Below are 22,354 nucleotides of genomic sequence, written 5' to 3'. Positions count from 1 at the left end.
AACCCCATGGAGTGTAGCCTTCCAGGCTCCTCCATCCATGGGATTTCCCAGGCAAGAATACTGGAGTAGACTGTCATCTCCTGATCCCGGGGATCTTCCCGAACCAGGGATTGAACCTGCATCTCCTGCATCGGCAGAATTCTTTACCACTGAGCAACCTTGGAAGCCCCTTTCAAAGCCCTGGCTGGCTCCCAGGGTAACGCTCCACTGATGAGCATAAAGGTAAGCAGTATGGTTGGGGAGTTAGGGTTGGGCTGGGGGCTGGTCGTGAAATGGTTCATACTTTGCCCCGAGGAACAGGACTGGGCAATTTCTTAAGCCCTTCCCATCCTCCAGGAAGCTTCTTTAGTCCACTCTAATGTTGGAATGGTAGGCTCTGGGAGAGGGGAGCACCAGGGTACCATGCAGGCTGGCAAACAGCCTCCGTGCACGCACTTTGTTGCGCTCTGAGTTGGTCAGGACGGGGTCCTCGGCCGCCAGGGCGATGCTGCTGGCTGCAATCACCAGCAGGATGCACATCTCGAAGTAGCGCAGGTTCACGATGTAGTGGCAGGCCCTGCGGATCCTGTGGGCAGCGGGCAAGCCCACTGAGCCAGCCCCGCCTCCCTCCCACCCCATCCTTCTGCCCCACCCCCATACACATCAGCCTCCTCCAGACAGCCAGGCGTTGGCCAGAGGAAGCCGTGGGGAGAGCAATTTAATTTCTCAGGCACCACCCTTGATTTAAAGCCCCAGTGGGGGAAAGTAATCAGATTGGTTAGAGGCTGCAGTATGCAAGCCAAGATACATTATCTGCGTGCGCATCTGAGCCACCTTGGGGAGCAGCAGCCAGCATCCAAAGACACACGCTTGGGTGGCTACACATTGCCTTCCACTGTGCCTCAGTGTCTACTCCCCCACTGTACAGAGACTGGGGCAGAGCAAGAAAATCCTAAGAACCCTGAAACATAAAAACAGACCTTGATTCTAAGATTCCTGATGAAAGCAGCAACTGGTTTTCCCGAGCCGCAGGTATTCCGATCAAAGTGACTATTCTATCGACTGACTGCATCCTGGCTTCAGTTGGCCTGACATCTCTTAGCCCAGGTTCCTTCCTTCCCAGGGCCATGCTGGAATATCGCCCACTTGGTCACTGAAAGCCTTCTCGTCTTCCAAGATCCTGAAGCTGGTCTACGTATACACCTTGCTCAGTTTCTGGGCAGAAGGCAGCTTCTCTTTCAACATCCCATCTTTTCTGAATCTAACCTTCCAGATTCTTCCTTGCCCACCCCATCTCATGACCATGACACTGATCTGAGGAACACACCCACTTCAAAACTGATTTGCAGGGCAGCCAATGGATGGTCCAGTTATCCTAAGCCTCCTATTCCCAGCTCTGTCCACCCCTGGAATATTTGGTGACACATCCCAAGTAGATGTCCTCCCTTCCCAACTTCCCCCGCAACCTACTAACCAAAGACTAGATGAAGGGTCCTTTCCTCTGACATTGCCCATGTTGTTCTATCCTAAATGACCCTTTAGACTATGGGCACAGAGTTCAGAGGCTGCTCATTAATTCCATGACCCACCTTAACTAGTGAGCACCCTGGAGGCTTTCAGATATCTGGCCATATTCTACCAGGAAGGCTCAGGAGGAAGACTGGACCCTCATCCCTCCTTCCCATCACCCTGCCCTGGCTCAAATCTTGGCTCAAAACCTCCAGCACCAAAGGGAGGTGGCAGTGGAGGGTGTCTTACGGGTTGGTGGTGCTGAAGATGAACATCGAGCTGTGGGGCACCATGGCTTTGCCCGTCTCACGCTTCTCCTTCTTCTGCTGCTTCTTCTCTACCTCCTCTTCATCCTCTCTGATCTCTTCCTCTTTCAAGGGACTGGCTTCTCCATCAGTCTTGTTGCTGACTACAAGAAGAACGTGTGGAAGTCTTCAGAAACCTTGCTACATGCAGAATGGTGCCCTTCATTTTCAACTGGGTGGGAGAGGGAGCTAGGTAACTGCCCAGCAAGGTGCCTTTAAGGTCAGGGTGTCTGTTAAATTGCACTGAGTGAAGCCCAGGCTCTCTTCCTAGCCTTACCCCTGCCCTAATTTCAGGTGGTAGAGCCATTTGTGCCATATAAATAACAATCATGTTTTCCTAGGTAAGAGAGAATGGTTGTTTCTATTGTAAAATTTACAAACTTACCTCTATCTAAAATCTGGACTCTCTATATATTTACTTAGGGCATTTTTCACGTTGGTACACCTGAACGACATATATTATTATTCCCCTTCTACAGGTGGGAAAACTGAAGTTCAGGGAATTCAAGGACCTACCCTAAGCTCATACAGCTGGTGCTGTGCTTAATGGCTCAGCCGTGGAGGATTCTTTGTGACCCCATGGACTGTAGGCCACCAGGCTCCTTGTCCATGGGGATTTTCTAGGCAAAAATACTAGAGTGGGTTGCCAGGCCCTCTAGCAGAGGATCTTCCTGACCCAGGGATTGAACCCAGGTCTCCTGCATTGCAGGTGGATTCTTTACCATCTGAGCCACCAGGGAAGCCCAAGAATATCAGAGTGGGTAGCCTGTCCCTTCTACAGGGAATCTTTCTAACCCAGCAATCGAACCAGGGTCTCCCGCATTGTAGGCAGATTCTTAACCAGCTGAGCTAACAGAGAAGCCCCATACAGCTGGTATACATTCCCACTTCAAAATTCTATCTCCTTTCAATGAAACCACACTGCAGTGGAAGATTTTAAGAAGCCATGACTCTGTCTGGGGCTGCCCTTCTGGCTGTTCTTGTTCCAGTCCTGATTAATGTAGAAATGAGAATGCAATATTCATGGGAAGATGGGTCTATGACTTCTCCCAGGATTGAGAGGATGAAGCAGCAGAGACCAAGTGGGGCTACTGGGCCTCTGCTCTCAGTTTCCACGTGGAAGGCCCAGTGTGGGGTGAGTGGCAGAGAGGATGAGGCAGGGGCACCTCTCCCACATTCCCATTCAGTGAATGGTTCTGCCCTGGAGCTTTGTGTAAGTAGCAAACCTCCAAAGTCCTGACCCCTTCCAGGTCCTTCCAAAAGGTAAGTCATCCAAAGCGTCCAAACCCCCTCTAACATGCTCTAACCTATGACCAAGGTCAGGGACTAACCCCAGAATGAGAACAGAAGAGGGTCAAACTTTCTTAATGGTGTGTCTCATAAGAGTGTGTGTCAGTTGCTCAATTGTGTCTGACTCTTTGTGACCCTATGGACTTTAGCTAGCCTGCCAGGCTCCTCTGTCCATGGAATTCTGCAGGCAAGGATACTGGACTGGGCTGCCATCCCCTATTCCAGGGGATCTTCTCGACCCAGGGATGGAACCCAGGTCTCCTGCATTGCAGGCAGATTCTTCCCTGAGTCACCAGGGAAGCCCAACCTTCTTTTATGAGACATATACTACTATGATCCTCATAAAAGAGGGTCCAAAAACACTTCCTTATTAGCGCACAAAATTAAACAAGACAGAAGGGGTTACTGGACATGTGAGATTAGAAAGTAGTACTGGCATTCTGAAGAATACTTTGAGATGTATTTCACTTTGAGAAGGTGAAGAAATGGAGACAGAGCAGTGAGAAAAAGAAAAGCAGGAGAGAGGACTGTTCTGTGAAAAGAAAAAATACAGGTGGAAAAAAGCAAGAGTGGAATCCTGCGGTCACAGTTCAGTGCCAACGGGACAGACGATGGTGGGGTTATGCAGAGATGGGTGTGGGGTTGGGGCAGGGATGGGGATGGGGTAAGTGCTTTTGGGTTGTGTTTCCCTTTAAGGTCTCACAGATGAATATCTACCACCTCCTGGAACTGTGAGAGAAAGTGTGACTAAAAGCTCCTAGGAGAAAGAGAGTCAATAAGAGTAAAAGATTCAAGAAATGTTAGCACAGAGGAAGGTCTCAGAGGTCATCTGGTTCAATGCTCTCACTTCACAGATGATGAACTGAGGCCTCAAGAGAGACAGGGTTTTTGGAGGCCACGTGCTGAGTAGAACCAGGGCCAACATGGGCCCGCCTGCCAGCAATGGTCCCCTAACTTACCAGGTGGCCAAGCACCTGGGGGAGAGGTGGCCCAGAGAATAAGCCATCAGATATCCACAAGATAAATTAAGTAGCTGAATAGACAAAGGGGTACAGAATCACATGTGATCTCTCTGAAGACTCGAGGGGGGCCACGGCTAAACAACATTTTATGGGTAAAACTTAAGATTGAGAAAATTCTAGCTTAGTTCTCTTGCAAACAGGGCTAAAACTGCTGCTATTCTTTCATATGTTGAAGAAGGATTCCATCTCACTGGTGGGGTTTTCCCTGCAGCTTTCCTGGGATGACTCCAGAACCATGCCTCCCCCAGCCCCGGGTTGGGGGGGGTTGGGCATGGGGGGGGAGGGGGGCGGGCCCTGTGTTCTCACTGTGCACCGTGGTTGAATCCACCAAGGGGCCCACGTCGGGGATGGTGACAGTGACGCTGGTGCTCTCGGTGGTGGCCTTGTCCGTGTTGACCGTGACACAGGAGAGGTCAGGTTCGCTCTGGCTGACCCGGCCCATGTCCAGCTTCACGTCCCCCAGCAGAGCCTGCTCGCTGCTGCCCTCCGGCTCCTGCTCCGTCAGGGCTGCGTCCTTCCCCACTTCCAGCTCTGGCTGGGGTGGGACAAGGGGTGTGTCAGCCTCATCCAGGGATCCTGCCAGCCCGGAGCCTCTGGGCACCATCAGACTGTTGGTCCTGTGAGGACAGAGAAGACAGCTGCTGCTCACGTCGGGAAGCGACTCTGAAACGGCTGCTGTGCCTGACGAGAGGGAAAGGTGAGGGGAGTCCGCGTGGCCCTGTTGGAGAGCACGTGGCACCCGCTATCTCCCCCCTCACCAGGCAGAGGAGCTGAGGTCCGCCAGAGCGGCATCCATTGGCTTACTCCTGCTCATCATGCCCTCCCCACTCCCAACAGGGGATGCCCTGGTTTCCAGGGGAACAGATCTCACTGCTATTTTATTGACACATACTTCATAAAAGATGCATTATACAAAAGGGGAAACTGAGGTTCAGAAAGGCTTACATTGAAGAACCCCTAATGCGGGCCGCACTATTGTCTCCAGGGTGCTATGTTGAATTTACGTGCTATTGTGTTGACAGGCACCTGGTAAAAGGTGCATTATACAAAAGGGGAAACTGAGGCTCAGAAAGGCTTACACTGAAGAACCGCTAATGTGGGCCGCACTACCTGTCTCCAGGGCGCTCCTATGTCGCATTTACCTCCGTAAGTCCTGGCATCGCCCTCGCTCTTCCTCTTGGATCATGGGTTCTTTGCCCCCGTGGCCGGCCCTGGGCTCGCGGTCCCTCTCACCCTCGCTGGGCACAGTTTCGTCCAGACTCCGCTCCTGGCTGGCAGACCTGCTCCTGGAGGTGGAGGAGGGCTCCCTGCCCTCGGTCCTGACGCGGCGGTGCCGGCTGCGCCGCTGGCTCTGCCTGTGCCGGGCCCGGTCCCCGAAGGTCACCACCGTCTCCCCGCCGCCCGCCTCCGGCTGGGTCGGGTCGCAGTTCCCGTGACAGGGCCGGGCCAGCCAGGGTGGCTCCCGTTTGCCCAGGGCCAGGGGGCTCCTCTGGCTGTCCAGGGTGCTCGCCAAGTCCCCTCCGTCCCCCTTGAGGGACCCCCCGCGGCTGACACGCTCTTCCTCACACTTCTCCAGCCCCAGGCCCAGGGCCAGCCCCTCGATGGCCCGGGGCCTCCGGTAGAGGCTGGGGTGCGCGCTGAGCGGGTTGAGGGGGCTCAGTGGGTTGAGGGGGTTGAGGGGGTTCATGGGCGGGGCCTCCTCCTTGTTGAGGGCCTCCTGGCTGGACATCTGCATGTGCCTCCTCAGCTGGCTGGTTCGCTGCTCCCACACGGACATGTGGTGCCGGCGCCTCCGCTCCCTCCTGCCAAAGGGGAGAAGGTGAGGGCGAGGTCAGAACTGCCGACCAAGGGCCGGGGAGGGTGGCCACGGGGGCCCAGACCAGCCTGCAGCGGCCGGGGCACGGGGTCGGGGGGAAACACACGGTGGGGGAGCAAACGGGAGAGCCCAGGACCTGCAGACAGGAAGCACAGAAAAATGTGAGGGGCCGAGTGGGTGGTTGGACCAGTGCCCCCCAGTTTCGTGGGGTCTCCCGCTCTGATCCCTGCCCTGAAGTAGCTGAGGAGGGGTGAGGGCAGCCCAGCACCGAGTCCCAGAGGCCAGGGCCTGCAGACAGTAGTACGAAGGTTGCCAGGTCTTCACTCCCCGCTCCCCTCTGCTTTCAGAGCATCAACCTGTACTCTCTCTGTGCATGCCAATGGCCCTTAGTTCAAGGTCAGAGGCCTTTCTTCCTCCTCCTCTCCCTCTCTTTCCCTCTCCCATGCCAGCCTGGGAGAGCTAAGGCTGAGAAGTACAAGGGCAGGTCCTATCAAAGGGAGACTGATGACAGCAGGGAGCAGACCCATATTACAGAAAGTTTGGGCATGACCCTCGCAGCGATGCGGTGGGATCTTTTCCACAACCACTGATAAAATCCAAGGGTCTCTATGTCCAGGGATCACGAGCAGCTCATACTCAAAACCACCGCTGAACAGTTCATCTTGGAGGCCTAGCTGACCATTCACGTGGCAGCAGAACACACAAACGTGACACAGGGTGGGCTTCCACGGGTGGTGGAGGGTGGACGCTTACACCTGCACCCCCATGCACCCATGGGCGCACCTCTAGAGCCCCTGCAGGGGACGCTCACAGGTGCCCACGCGCATCCTCACTGGGGCCCACACGAGCTGTCCACAAGCGCCTGCGTGAAAGGCACCCCACTGGCACAAACAACCCACGCCGACACATGTCCACTCACAGGCCACACGGAAGAGCAAACTGCACACGGGGTCACATACCTGAGACGCACACTGAGAAAGGCACACGGTGGAAGGTGCGGAAGGGCAGATCACAAACCATGTGCACGGAGCGCACACGCACACGCCACGGCCCACACGGACATGTGCACGCCCGTGCCACTCTGTCCCCGGCAAGGACAAAGACACGGTGTCCCCGCACCCACACGTAACCACTCACAAACACGCAGACCGGTACACACATACAGGTGGCTGCTGCGTGGCTCCCACATCGACATGTGGTGTCTTCTCCTTCTGTCTCTTCTGGGGAAGAAAAACGGACAGGTTCAGTTCACCCCCACCTCTAGGACCCGCCAGCCCCACGGCCACCAGCCAGTCTCCAGGGAGAGGCACAGAATCCCCTAGGTGCCTGCTGCCCTCTGTACACGCCCAACCGTCAACGCTCCAAGGGACCGGCCTTGGTTCCTTGCTGTGTGCAAACATACTGATCTAATATATTGAAGCGAACAGGCAGGCACGCACAGGGTTTATCAGGTCATAGAAGCTTTGGACGCTCAGTCATCAAGCCCTGCTGGCACTCAGGTTTCACCTAAGTGTCCTTCAGAGACCTATTCTGGAAACCCTGCAAACTTGGATGAAGTTCATTTTCCCTTGATCATATCTAGGATATTCACAAAGGTATGACTCCCCGGCTCGTCCTTCCCATCTCACACAACATGCAGGGAACAAATGCTTTAGCGTGCACACCACTGGCCTGTGGCCAAAGGCAGGGCCATCGCTCAATGGGCTGCCATCTGCATACCTCAGGATGTGAGTGGTGCCCCCCGCACGTGTGCACCGTGGTGGCCCTGGCCGAAGGCCTTGAACACTGTCTATTCAGCTGGGTAAAGCAAGTGTTACCCTTCCTGGCCTTGTGCAGGGAAAAATCTCATCTACACATACACACACACATACACACTATGTCCTTTTAACCACAAGGTCAATAGAAAGTCAATGGTAGGGTGAGGGCATCACCCATAAAGGCAAACAGGAAAAATGAAGCTGTCAGCACAGGCTCAGCACTCAGGTGAAGAAATACATGTCTGGACACCTGTGGAATGAGCCTGCCCCAGTAACAAACCCAGTCTGGCCCAACGGACCCTGCCTGGACCTGGGAGGTTGGCAAATGTGGCTCCTTTCCTGATGAAACTGACATCCACCCGTGGAAAATACGCAGGCAGACTAGGGTCGCTCAGTCGCCACGTCCACATCCGCAGAGCAGCCTGGTCCACGGTGGGCAGGGGGAACAGAGGCAGCTGGTCTGAGCCTGGAGAGGTGCAGGGCACAGGAGCACCCCTGGGCTGGATGTGGCCAATACTGTGGAGACGCCTGTGACTAGGTCCCCAGCATCCCTCAGCATTAGCGGCTGCCATGCACCTGGGGCAGCCATGCCAAGAGAGAAAGAAAAACACACAGTCTAGACAGGCAGCATGTGTGCCCACCAGGAAAAGCACCTTCCACCAGCCGTGCAGTGATACCTACGCAGTGATAGCTCTACAGCTATGCAGGAGACCTGCGTTTGATCCCTGGGTCAGGAAGATGCCCTGGAGAAAGAAATGGCAACCCACTCCAGTCTTCTTGTCTGGAGAATTCCATGGACAGATGACCCTGGCAGGCTCCAGTCTATGGAGTCGCAAAGAGTCGGACCCGACTGAGCAAGTAACACTTAAACAACAGCTATTTGCAAATTCTCAAGTCATCACACACTGATCCTCTAGAAGCACGCGTAGAAGAGGGAAAATATGTGGAAGAATTCTCTGCATGCCCACAAGTGTGCACACACACATACACATGCACACCGAGGCCAGGCCAAAGAGAAAACCAACCTCTCATTTCCATACAGATCAGATCCACACTTCAAACTTCACTTCTCCACTTACACATACAAAGATCCAGATTCACATCCCATCACAACCATTAGTACATTTTCAACATTCCTACAATCACACAGAGAAGCGTCTCCCCAGTTCATACACATGTGACCTCACACACACCCTGCAAGGACCATGTGGACCAGGACAGGTGGCTTGTTATTCTTCACGTCAAAGACGGAGAAACAGGGACTCTGAGATGCTGAGGTTCTCGCTCTAAGGCCACAGCACTGAGGGACAGAGCTAGGTCTAGCCCTCAGGTGTTTTGGTTTGTAAAAATGCTCTAGCTGCCACATTGGCACTCAGTCATACTATAGTCCGGAAGTCAGGGGTCTTGGCCCGCATGTCCAAACACTGTTGTTCAGCCAACAGCACACTCATCACACCCAAAGCCTGTATCTCTACTCACCTGGGATGGTTACAGCACTCCTCCCACCTCACTGTGCCCGGATACGCGCACAGCTCACTCCCTACGGCCCTGTGCCTACCAGCATCTCATTCATTCTTTCATTCTATAAATAGTGAGTTTCCACACTGGGCCAAGCATGCTTCCCCCTCATATCTCCAAACCCACTCCTCCTCCAGGTTTCCTCATCTCAGGAAATAGAACCACCCACTCCTAAAGTGGCAGCCAGCTCCACCCACCAGCATGTTTGGATACCTGTGTGTATTTATTTTTAGCCCAAACTCATGAGTGAAGGGAAAGTGGGGTAGAAACTGCTCGAGGCTCAGAGAAAATTCTAGGGAGGAAGGAGTCGTTTTATCTTTATCGATCTTTAACGAATTTTGGAGCGAGTTTTTTTTCTCACTCACAGAGAAGGGGCCCAGAGGCCAGGCCTTCCTTCAGTTTTGAAAGGTGAGAACAAGAGGACAGCCATGCAGGGGAGGGCCCCCACACATAACTCTGGAATGTCCCTATGAGGTGAAGCCGAGCACACTGAGAGCCTTCCACATGAGCTCTGGGGAGGGAAGGGCTCCTCGCTGATCAGTTTCAGGTTAACAGATGACAGGGTCTGGCTCCACCTAGACCCTCCCCAGCCATACCCCAGGGGCCCTCACACAGTCCTCATGTGGGCCCAGAAGCCCCAACAGGAATTCAGTGGTTCTGTGGTCACTTCTCAGCCTCTCCCCCAAAGCCCTGCCCCACTGCCACGCAGAGGTCAGCCACCCAAAGGGCCCCACGGTCTGCTAGTTCTGCCAGCAGCCACCAGGGCCAGGCTGGGTCCTCGAAGAGCGTCTATACTGGCTGCTATAATGTATTAGTCCCCGTTCTCTCTCTCTAATCCACTCCAACTGGATTTTGTTCCCACTGGGCCACTTACACGGCTCTCATGAAGTTCACTAACACTGTTCATTTTTGCCAAATTCAATGCTCCCTTTTCTGTCCTCATCTCATGTGATCTTTCAGTAGTCCTGAGCTCCTCTGTCCACTTCTTCCTTCCAGAAGCGTGTTCTTCTCCATGTCCCCAGGACACCCTGCTCACCTGCTCTCCTCGTGGGTTTCTCCTTGAACACAGGGTGCTCTCTGGCCTCTGGCCTCAGCCTCCCAGCCCACCTCTCCCTGGGTCAGCTCTCCTGGGATGACTGCCTAAATGCCATCCAAATGCAAATCCCCCCCATCCTTATTTCTAACCCTGACTTCTGAGCTTCAAACTCACGTGGCCAACAGCCCATTCAACAGCTTCACTTGCTCGTCTTATGTGCATCTCAAATTTAATGGCATCAAAAGGAACATTGGATTTCCACCATCTTCAGGCGAGCCATAAATACCACCATCACCTCTCTAGTTACACAGGCATCAAACCTTAAAACCTGGGAGAAATGTTTGTGTCTTTTGTTTTTCATCTCCACTTCTATCACATTTACTCCATCAGCTCATCCTATTGGTTCTCTCTCCAAATACAGACTGAATGAGATGAACTCTCATCTCCTCTGTTGCTACTATCATGGTCTAAACCACCACTAACTCTCACTGCTTTACTCGAAGAGCCAATCTCTGTCTTCCTGCCACCAGTCTGGGCCCCTTCAGTCCATTCTCCATAGAGCAGAGTGACCCTTTCAAGTATAAATCAAATCCTACCCATCCTTCCCCTCTAGACCCTCCTACAGTTGTAATCAGAACAAAAGCAAAGTCCTTCACTTGAGCCTTTAGGACCTTCCCGGCCATACCTCCTTCTCTTTCCCCTTGCTCCCTCCACACCAGCCACACCGGGGCCTTGCTGGGAATGTTCCATCTTCTTAACATCACACAACCATCTCCTACACATTTAGGTCTCTGTTTAAACATCCTCTCTTCAGAGAACTCCTCCCAAATTGCCCAAAGGTACTGTACCCAATTCCTATTCCTCTGTCTTAGTACCCTGTTTTACTTATTTTCTAGATGTTCTATCTAAAATTGTCTCTGTGCATTTATCAGCTATCTTGCTCACTGAAATAAAATTTCGGTGAAAAAAGAGACCCTGACCCTGTCTTGCTCAGTACTGTATTCACAGGATGCTTCCTGGCACAGAGCAGGCTCCCTCCAAGGGTCAACAGCTGTGGAGCTGAGCACTGGGCTGTCGACACAGGAGCCCAGGGGTCTGTGATGTGGGGACAGCGACTCACTCGATGGAAGGCATGTTGGGTGCAGACATCGGGCTGACCTCCTTGGCCTTCTGCAGCGCATGCTTTTGGTTGAAGGCCTCCTCTTCTTCTTGTTCATCCTAGACACAAAGTAGAGATGGCGTTGTCTGGGATCCCCATGAAGGAGAGTAGCTTCCTCGGCCCTGCCCAGGAGGGCTGAGGGAGCTTCTGGAGACCTGGAGAAGCGAGGAAAGCAGAGCAAGAGTTGAAACAGGCAGAGTGAGGTCAGGTTGGCTCACAGACCTCCAGCAGCTAGCAGTCAGGCCTCCTGAGACAGCAGCCTCCACAGCCCTGGCACGGCCAGCTGTTCTGGCCCCCCTCCTGCCCCACAGGCCCCCCATGTTTCCTCAGGAGAGACCTGAAGGTCTACCCCAAACCCCAGCCCTCGGTGGAGGTGGCCAGGGCTGTAGAGGTCAGAGGCCAGAGCTGATACTTCTCAGATGCTCTGCAGCGTCCGGAAGTGATGGAGAAGGACCTCCAAGAAAAGCCCCTGAGATGAAGGCCAAAATCCTCATCATACCCTCTTCCCTGCACAGCTAAGTGACCCCTACCCTGGTGCTCGGGCAGGGACCTCAGCCCCTCACCCACACTCCAACTTATAAATGTCTTTCTATGTGATGACGCCATGGAAACCTGGTTCAGGTAAAATGACCAGAGCTACTAAGAATACATATGTTTTCAAAGACTGCTCTCATTTTTACACACGTCCTTTTGCTTGATCCTTGCTGTCCTCCTGAGAGGTATGCAAGGCAGATATAGCATTCCCTTTTTTACAGATGAAGGAAGCAACACTAATAGAGACCAGGGGTCACATCTAAGCTAAAAGGGCCGGTAAGTGACAGATGTATAACTCACAGCTGGTTTTTACACACGTCCTTTTGCTTGATCCTTGCTGCCCTCTTGAGAGGTATGCAAGGCAGATATAGCATTCCTTTTTTTACAGATGAAGGAAGGAACAGTAATAGAGACCAGGGGTCACATCTAAGCTAAAAGGGCCAGTAAGTGACAGATGTGTGACTCAGCCAGCTTTTCAGCTAACAGAGCTTACCCTGTCTGCAGGTAAGAAGATCCTTGAGAATGCAGAGAAGAGCAGGTAACCCTCAAGGAATACATGGAAAAAGCTCATAAACATCACTAGGATACTATGGACTTTGCCTTAAACCAAATTTGTATTATGCGGGGAGAAGGTTCACTCATCTCCCTAGACAATCCCACTGCAATTGTATTGCCTCTACTCCTGAAGACATGACTCAGAAGAAAGAAACGACCTGTTCTTTGAGAAATATGGTGTCTGGCTTCTTTGAAACTCATGGAAACTTCCCCCAAGATGAAGTGAGCACTGGACTCCCCCAACAGCCACAGTCCTGGACCCTCTCACCCTCAAACCCAGAAGGGTGAAGGCACATGATTGAGGTCACACAGCCACAGGTCACAAAAGCAGAGGTGGAACTTAAATCCAAGACTCTGGTGTTTTCTCTATTTTCCAAGTCACAAGCCTGCCAAGGCTATCTTTGAGACTCTGCAGTGACTAAGTGATCATCTTCAATATCCAATGAGAGACCCCATCTGGTCCAAGGCTCAGCAAACTCAGTGAAAGTGAACCAGGCCCCCTTCATGGACACGTGTAGCTCTCCAGGTATCCATGAGATCTCAGAAGGAGCCTTCCCTGCAGGCCTGAGCCAGGCAGTACAGGCTTCTGGAGGTAGCCCCAAAGCCTAGTGGGCACCCAATGGCCCAGAGAACCATTAAATCCCTGGAGAACAAGGCTCACCTTGGTCAGCTCCTGGGCGTTGGCCAGATTGTCCACAGCGATGGCCAAGAACACGTTCAGCAGTGTGTCTGGGGAAATGAGTTAAGGATGGGCAAATAAGAAAAGCACAAGGAGCCCCAGCAAGGCTGAGAAGGCATCTCCATGCCTTTCCTGTCTGGAACACCAGCAGGGACAGAGTCAGCCCAGAGAGTCACTTAAGCAGGGACTGTGGTGGTGGAGGGGAAGAGATATTATGCAGCTCTGTTTGAAGGAGAATACGTCTTCTCTCCTTCCACATATCATCTCTTTGCACCAAACAAAGAAATATACTTGAATCAAACCCTCCAGGGAAGGGGGAGATGGAGGGAGGAGGCTTTTGCATAGCTACTGCCTCTAATTACAGCAACATTGAATACAGAACCACTGAACAACAAGACGGGTAGGGAACAAGGGGTAGGAGTACATCTCTCCTTTCCAGGAGGCTGGAATTAAAGCCCACCTAGATCAGGCATGCTAGTCTGACCTTAAAGATGAGAAAAAAAGAGAGAGAGATTCTACAGACTCATTACTATCTGTCAGTAATGGTATGCTAACATTTCTCAATCTTCTTGTCCTAGGAGGCTCCCATATTTCATTTAACAAAATGTCTCAGGGCACACAAGATCATTATGGAGCCCATTTCTATTCCACGCTCGAACCTCAGAAGTCCCCATTTTCCAATTATCCTCGAGGCTCATGTGTTATGGAACATACATCTGTTTTAGCACAAAAGTCCAGGTCTGACTACCCTCAGAGTAACAGGAAAATTAAGGTGCCACTATTAAGGCAAACTGGCCTTCCATTTCTGTGACTCATTGCTTAGCTTTCTTTATATGAGTTTCTTGTGTTTGTTTATAGTCTGCTCTGGCCCTTAGAAGTTTTCAGAGCAGAAAACTTAAAGGAACATCTATGCTCCGTGAGACTATGGAAAAGGCAAAAAAATACATCTGCAACACATGGCTGTCTCCCTTTCACTCGAGTGATCTCAATTCAAGACAAGTCCCACTTGCCCAAAACATCATGTAGAAGTTTCTGGTCTGTGGAATATTCAAGTAAACTATCTCATTTTATTATTTACAACTAATGAAGGACATAGATGTTGTTTCCTCTTTTCAGATGTGAAAACTAGAAGCTCAGAGAGGTTAAGTGACTTTCCCAAGGCCACATAGCTAGTAAGCAAAGCTGCTGGGATTAAAACCTAAATCTTCCTTGTCGAGATCCCAAGACCAGTCATAAGTTTGGGAATTAAAGGCACTTATTTTCTAGTCTCCCATTATAATTTAGTAATTGACTTTGATCAACTTATTTCCTCTAAGATTTGTAAGGTAAGGATTAGATGAAATAGTGCCGAAAACCATTTAATATGAGGTCTTATGAATAGCACAAGTATGATAAACGCTAGCTATGCTCAGCAGTATTAGCATTAATCACAATACTAATATTTTTGAGAACTTATTAGGTGGAAGGCTCTGTTCCCTGTTAACATAGAGAACTACCATATGATCCAGAAATCCCACTCCTGGACATATATCTGGAGAAAACCATAATTTGAAAAGATACATGCACCCTAATGTTCACTGCAGCATTATTTACAATAACCAAGACATGGAAGCAACCTAAACGTCCATCAACAGATGAATGGATAAAGAAGATATCGGACATTTACACAGTGGAATATTAGTCAGCCATAAAAAATAATGAACTAATGATGTGCAGCAACGTGGATAGACCTACAGAATATCATCCTAAGTGAAGTGAGCCAGACAAAGGCAATGATATCACCTATATGTGGAATCTTAAAAAGATAATACCAATGAAGTTATATACAGAATAAAAATAGACCCACGGACATACAAAACAAACTTACGGTCACTATTATTAAAAGGGAAAGAGGGGAAGGGATAAATTAGGAGTTTGGGGATTAACATATACCCATTACTATAAATAAAACAGAAAACCAACAAAGACCTACTGTATAGCACAGCAACTATACTTGATGTTTTGTAATAACCTATAAAGGAAAAGAGTCTGAAAAAGAATATATATATATATATATATGTGTGTGTGTGTAATTGAAACATTTTTCTGTACACCTAAAATTAATACAACATTGTAAATCTACTATACTTAAACAAAAATAAATGTTTAAGTAAAAGAAAACATAATTAATTCATTAATATAATCCAGTTATTACTATTTCAGCCTATTGTGACCTCTGTGCTCCCTTATTTTCCCCAGTTCATAGTCCCTCCAATCATTTACTGTAATACTCATATGATTTTATCTGTGATAATAATCTGATAACCTGGATGTTATGATATCTGATAACTGGGATGATACTCTATTTTATTTATACTCATCTTTTACCCAAATAGCAAATGTTCCTTAAGAGCAGGATCCTGGTTTCTCTTAGTACACCTAACACTGTCTACCCCATTGCTACCTGCCCTCTCCCTATCACCAGCATCACCACCACCACGGCCACCTCCTCCTCCTCACATCCTGGTCTAGGCCGGCAGCACAGGGAAGCATTTTAAAAAGGATACAGTTTCCAAACAAGGTGAGCACAATGAAATAGATAGCAGACCACATGCCCGAGCTGACCCCACCCTGCGAGCGGATCCCATTGTACATCACCTCATTCCAGTCCTCACCCGTCAGGATCTACACAAAGCATACAACAGGCAAATTAGAGACCTGGGTTGGATGAGAAAATGGGGTCAATGGAAAGGGGAAAATTCTGAGTCTGGGTCTTTTCCATTTACCCTCTTGTCAAGGAGAAAAAAAAAAGTCACACCCATGAATAATCCTCAACTGCCTTCTGATATGTAAGAGAATTTTAGCCATTGAAAATGGAAGAAGAATATCAAAAGGAAAAGTTCTGTTCCTCAAAACGTAGAATCTCCAGTCTCCCATCCCACACCGCAGCTTTGCCAAGCCTACGGGAACCACACAGATCAGGTGGCTCAGGCACTGATGGACTATCTTCTGGAGCTGCCAAGATATAGCTACTGAGACAGCAGCACTGTTGGAAAGAGCCTCAAGGGCTCCAGTTCCAGAAAACTGAGTTCTGGTGCAGTCTCATATTCTGGCTAAATAGAGTTCTCTTTTAGCTCTTAAACAACATCAGATTTGAGTTTTCTCCCATGATTAAAAAAAAAGAAAAAAGGATTGGGTGGGGGTGGAAAAGGTTCTACATTAAATGGACATGTAAGTTAGAAGGTACTTCAAATTTCATAAAGCCAGAAATGTGATGTTACTGAATGTCTTTGACTTAATTATCATCTCTTGCAAACTCACAAGTGTAGGGAGAAGGCCAATGAGGTCATCACAATAGAGCTCTTTTATTATTCGTGAGAACAGAGCTATAGAAATCCTAGGAATTAACAGTGGTGATGACTACTTAATCAGCAAGAGTACTAAGTACTGCCTGAGAGGAGCCTGGAGAGGAAAGGGAGGATTCTTTTACAACATCATTACCTTGGAGGATGTGCACCAAGGGATCCCAAGCAACATTTTTAACATCCTCGTACCTGGAATACAGTCATGATGGCTGCAGGGAAGGTGTCGAAGTTTGCTGAAGGAGTCCCATCATTAAAGTTGAATCTGAAAAGGAGGTTCAGAGAGAACGAAATGAGAATCTCACACAGCAAGTTTCCCTTCCTAAAATTATGCCATTTTCATCACTCTTTTCCCCCTTCTTCACATCCCTGTCTTCCCTACTCTCCTTCCATTCCACTAACTTACGAAGATGGTTTTAGTGATTACTACCAGGAACTGTGCACTTGAAGGGCACTGGTGATGGGATCTGGACTTTTCTTGACTTACAAGACCCCAAGCTGCACCTTTCAAGGGCAGCTCCAAAGGGAGAGGTCCCCTCAATAAGAACCCCGTATGGTGTGGAAGGATTAAAAAGAGAGACATCTGTTCCACACATAAGGTGCATGGTTGATTTGGGCCATGGACACGAACAAACGCATGGTAACATCGTGAACAAACTGGTGACCCCAGAGCTCACAGGATGAAGATGAGGTTTTGAGGCTGCTTTGGCTGGAACCTTCATCGGTGCTTACCTGCCCCCAAACAGCTGCATTCCTAGCAGAGCAAAGACAACGATGAAGAGGAAGAGGAGGAAGAGTAAACTGATGATAGACTTCATGGAGCTCATCAAGGAGACCACCAAATTCCGGAGGGATGCCCAATACCTGCAAAAACCCAGACAGCGTTATGGCGGTGAACCAGGTACCAGATTACCCCCAGGCCCAGCTGGGCATCTGCCGGGAGACCTATGAGGTAAGCTGCATCTGGATACTTGTAGGAAGGAGAGATGGAACAGTAATGTGGCTCCCCTTGGGAAGGTGGCACAGGAGCTGGCACTCAGGCACTTTCACGGGTTTGGTCTTTGGAGACGGAAGAGAAGCGGAAGCGTGGAGTAGAAAGTGGGGTGAGGAAAGGGATCCTGTGGTGAGGACGTAAGGCAATATAATGTGGCAGAGAGGAGCTTCCACGCCCAGAGGTGGCTGGGAGGAGTCTAGATTCTGATCACTTACTTGGTTATTTTAAATATTCTTAGAAGCCGGAGAGCTCGCAGGACACTGATTCCAAAAGATGTACCAGGTCTGAAGATGGCCCAGACTACTTCAAAGATGCTGCCCACTGTGACCTAAAGAGCCAAAGCCAGCCACAGTGAGAAGAAGAAAAGGCCAAGGGGAGGAGGAGGGGGAGGAGGGATCCCTCAATCAGCAGTTCTCACTGGGCTATTCTGAAGTTAATAAACCTTTCCCTCCCCACCCTGCCTGCCTCCAATCTTCTTCTTCAAAAGTCACTCAGTCCTGTCTGACTCTTTGCGACCCCGTGAACTATACAGTCCACGGAATTTTCCAGGCCACAGTACTGGAGTGGGTAGCCATGCCCTTCTCCAGGGGATCTTCCCAACCCAGGGATTGAGCCCAGGTCTCCCACACTGCAGGTGGATTCTTTACCAGCGGAGCCAGCAGGGAAGGCCACCCCCAGCAGGACCACCTATTTTTGAAGGCTGCCAAGGAAAAATGAGACTCTGCCCCTTCTCTCCCCACTGTTCCCCACTCTCCTCGCTAAACTTCCTCCTTCATCCTGTAGCTTGTTTACCGACTGCTCTTTCCTGAAAACTACAAGTCATTCGCCACTTCTGCACAGATTTGACAGCTGTACTGTTCTTATTAAAACACCTTGAACAGACAGACAAAAGAGCAGTCCTCAAATAAGAAAGGAAATTTAAATGAATACAGGTTGCTTTCCAATAGAAAAACTTCTGAGAAGGTCCACATTCTCTTGCTGGCCCAGAATTTAGTGCTAACATGAAATGGCTTTTAGTCACTCAGGCCCCACACACCTGGACGTGATGGTACTAATTAGTGGCATAGAATCTGATTGCTATAGGAAGCAGCAATGTCAAATCAGCCATTCAATTTGTTTTATGTTTTAATTTTATGTTTATTGAAGGCCTAATACATTCCCCACATTGAACTAGGAGAAATAACAGAAATTAATCCTCACAGCAATGCTGAAAAGTATATACATAAGGGAACTAAGATAAAAATGGTCTTTCACTAGTTCTTATGCCTGAAAATTGCCTCTACCCAGAAGCATATGTTCCAAGTTAAAATGCAGGTTGGCAAGTGCTCAAAATCGTTAGCACCTAACTGGAGATTTGGCAGAAAAAGAAGAGGGTTTGGCAGAAGGAGAGGTGGTTCAGGAACCCAAAGTTTTGCAACCTAGTTCTGCTGCTAACTGGCTGTGTGAACTTGCACACGAGGTCCCCTGTTGACTCATGTGTAAACGGGTAGCCTAATTCCCAATACTTCACATCGTGGGCAGGACTGAAAGTGGCGGAGGACAAAAATGTATGTGAAAGCACCTTGAAGAGCATTGATCATGCACACTTTTATGTCTCATTATTATTTAGGAATGTGGACATTGGGTGAAGTCTATGCAGGGGCTTGCTAATTTAAGAGGGTATGTGTGCATATGAGTATGAATGTTTAAGGGTATATCTAGATAATTTTCTCAATTTTAAACTGAACTAAAAAAATAAATATATTTGTTTCTCAGTTTTGATGAAACCACTTTCCAGAATCAAGTCTTTTGTTCTTCTCTCCCAGGCTTTCTCCAAGGTAATAAGCGGTTCAAAATTCTGGCTATGGGGAGCTTTGTAAAATTTACTGAGCTATAGACACTGAAGTGTTTACTCTCTGGTGTGCGTGTTACACATTTCAGTAAAAACATTAAAAATAAAAGAGCATTTCAAAAACCCAAACAAATCCTCATATGGCAAGTATTCACTCATTCCTGACCTCCCTTTGGCTAATCCTATCTATCCTCCTTTAATAAATTCTGATTTCAAGGCTTCATGCTGAGCCCCGGAGCAAGGTGCTTATCTCAAACCACAGCATAGCAACCCCAGGCAGAAAGATGGGCGCCTCCGGAGCACTTACCCCAAAGTCAAAGCAGTTGAAGGAAGAGTGAAAATAAAGGCGAGGCCCCATGCCATACATCTTCAGGGACATCTCTAGAAGGAAGAGCCCCAGAAACAGAAACTCTGCATAGTCTGAAAGCATTAAAGGCAGAAGCATTGGTTCCATGGATGGCACGGGCTCCTGTCCTCCCCGACCCAAATCCCCACCACCTACAGAGGAGCCCTCAAGAGCAGTGGGACCCACACAGGCAGGACAGTCAGTGACCATGGACCAGGTCAGTGCCAGGCAAAACCTCTCCTTGTCTGAACACGCTCAGGCCCAGACTGAGTCCCAGCACACTCCACAGGTCAGCTCTGCTCTCTTCTGACATGCGGGTTTGTCACTACCATTTAAGTGGCAGATGGCTTTCAGGAGACAGAAAGGGCTTAAGCATGGCTTTGATGAAAGAGCTGGATTTACTCTCCATACACCCAGCTGGGACAGCCTCCAGGAGACTCACCCTCACCCCAGGGCAGCCCTTTCTGGTCTGCTGAAGGTATCCATTTCCCTAAGAACTTGCCCCTAGGACTTGGGTGACCAAGACTCCCTAATCCCTGAGCCTCCTAAAGGCACGAAGTGAAGGCCTGGGATTATGCAAGGTGTAACACCATGTTGTTGACTCATCACTAAAGATTTATTTACCCGATTCAATAATGAATGACAGCTGAAAATGGATAATCCCGACCCCCTGGGGACAACTCTGGCCTCAGTGGCGGAGAGGCAGAACTCTGGGAGGGCAGAACCACTGCCAAGCCCGTGTGACACCTTGCTCTCTTGACATTCACACACCCATCGAGCGGCAGCCGTGAGAGCCAGCAGTCACCGTTCACTTACAGAGGAGGTGGGTGAGCCACTGGGGCTGGTTGTGGTGGACGATGGCCACACAGGCAGTGTTGAGAGCCACAAGGCTCAGCACGATCCAGTAAAACACCTGGGACTTAACCATGTGGCGGATAGAGATACGCAAAAGTCGCTCCTTGTGCCGGAAATAGGAGGCCCCGTCCACCTTTGCGCTCTTGATGCTGGCTCGGGCAAGAGGTGTGCCTAGTTGGGGAAAAGGAAGGAGGAAGAATGAGGCTGCAAAAGAGATCACCCTCCATGACAAGAGGGCATTCAGAGGTCCAGGTGGGCAGCTTTGGTCCCAGAGCTAGGGGACTGCCACGTTGCAGACCCTGGGGCAGCCCCCTGTTACGAGCTAAGAGTTTCCACAGCACAGCAGGGAACTCTGCTTTTCCTCTGGGCACTCTTGGTGCTAGGAAATGGAAGGATTCCCCAGGGCAGGATAGCAGGCATCCAGCCGGGATCTTGAATCCTAATAGGATCCTGTTTATGTTTGTAACAGATTGAGCTTTTCTTTTTGAATATGCTTCAGGCACTGCAATCATATTGCTACATTTGTGATTTTTCTACCCCTGGCAACCTGAAGCAGTGATGAGCTCTGTACACCTCTTCTGCCTTTCAGGATGAAGTCAAGACCCTTCCCTTTTTTTTTGGAGAAGAAAAGTCTGCCGTCAGCCAGGCTCTCTAAGAGAACCTGGGATGGAACAGCAGGCAAGTTAAAGGGTTGTCACTAGGAATCTGTTTAAGCATTGCATGGAAGCAGGTGATGCAAGTAGGTAGATGTTACTATGATTAAGCAAATGATCGCAGTTTCTCATATGGGCCTCCTCAGTGAACAATATCCCAAAGTGGGTGCTCATTAGCACATCCAGGAGAGACAGGAAACACACGCGGAAGAGATACATCTGCCATGCTTGAAGAATCTGGGTTGGATTCTTGGCCCCAAACCCCGTGTCTCACATAAACATTATCCCTTGGTCCATTTTTTTTTTTCCTTTAAGTCACTGTTGATGAGATTAGATTCCAGTGTCTTTCCCTAATTACATCCCAAAGTTCTGGATTCTTTGGGCTCCCCTCCTCCTTGTGGCGTTTCTCCTAAGATAGGATGCTCCCTTTAATGGGAGGTTCAGAGCAGTGAAAGATGATCCGACAACCTCCACTCACCCACAGAGGAGATGTCCACGCAGTGCTCGTCGCTGGAGTCCCGTGCCATGGCCTCAGTCCGGCTCCTTTTGATGGTTGCCCTCCGAAGCACTACACCAGGGAAGCAAGGGGCAGAGAGAGGACAGAAGACTCACCGGTCAGGCTGGTCAAAACAGGACAGTGGCCTAGAGGCACCTGTGACACAGATGCCTGCCTTTAAATACCCAAATCAGGGTGAGAGAAGTAACAAATGCCTACAGAAACGTGGCTCCCCTGCTCAGCAGCGCCTCTGACACACGAGGCTCTTGAATCCCATGCAACAAGGCTCCTGACTCCTTGCGGGAGCTCTTCTAAACTCAGTAGGTAAACAGGCACCCTGTATCTATTTGTTCTGGCTCTTCATAAACAGTGTCACTTCTTGCCAATGAAAGTGGTCCCAAGATGTCCCCCACAAATTGTCAAAGAAGATCCCTTTCTGAACCACTGGTTGTATGATGGCTTTTTCATTGTCCATTATCAATCACAAGCCCTGGAACGAAACAACTCTTGGATTTCATTTTCATCACTTTAAAAAGCATTTAAACCCATGACTCAATTCCCTTCCTTTTAAAGCATGAGGGATTTTATGACAGAGAGACTCGCATTTCAAATCCCAAAGCACCCCTCTTTTCTTTCTTTCTCCTCTTGATCAAGAGACATAGCCGCCGCAGATGAGGGG

The 22,354-nt window shown here is 49.7% G+C and overlaps 1 protein-coding gene across 1 annotated transcript in view; it reads right to left on the bottom strand.

Moving 5' to 3' along the window:
• Nucleotides 1-22,354, bottom strand: part of LOC138415852 (voltage-dependent R-type calcium channel subunit alpha-1E) — a 305,764-nt gene that overhangs the window by 65,014 nt on the left and 218,396 nt on the right. The window contains exons 9-21 of the mRNA XM_069544395.1: nucleotides 21,658-21,747; nucleotides 20,488-20,697; nucleotides 19,633-19,745; nucleotides 17,710-17,822; nucleotides 17,233-17,364; nucleotides 16,693-16,765; nucleotides 15,706-15,823; nucleotides 13,142-13,209; nucleotides 11,353-11,450; nucleotides 5,248-5,907; nucleotides 4,412-4,722; nucleotides 1,738-1,897; nucleotides 436-565 (exon numbers count right to left, since the gene is read on the bottom strand). Coding sequence (XP_069400496.1) covers nucleotides 436-565; nucleotides 1,738-1,897; nucleotides 4,412-4,722; nucleotides 5,248-5,907; nucleotides 11,353-11,450; nucleotides 13,142-13,209; nucleotides 15,706-15,823; nucleotides 16,693-16,765; nucleotides 17,233-17,364; nucleotides 17,710-17,822; nucleotides 19,633-19,745; nucleotides 20,488-20,697; nucleotides 21,658-21,747 — 2,276 coding nt within the window. The remainder of the gene's footprint in view (nucleotides 1-435; nucleotides 566-1,737; nucleotides 1,898-4,411; nucleotides 4,723-5,247; nucleotides 5,908-11,352; nucleotides 11,451-13,141; nucleotides 13,210-15,705; nucleotides 15,824-16,692; nucleotides 16,766-17,232; nucleotides 17,365-17,709; nucleotides 17,823-19,632; nucleotides 19,746-20,487; nucleotides 20,698-21,657; nucleotides 21,748-22,354) is intronic.

Source organism: Ovis canadensis, chromosome 12, assembly GCF_042477335.2.
Source record: "Ovis canadensis isolate MfBH-ARS-UI-01 breed Bighorn chromosome 12, ARS-UI_OviCan_v2, whole genome shotgun sequence".
Taxonomy (NCBI): domain Eukaryota; kingdom Metazoa; phylum Chordata; class Mammalia; order Artiodactyla; family Bovidae; genus Ovis; species Ovis canadensis.
The sequence above is the reverse complement of the archived record's forward strand: the minus strand, read 5'-3'. Positions and strand labels throughout refer to the sequence as shown.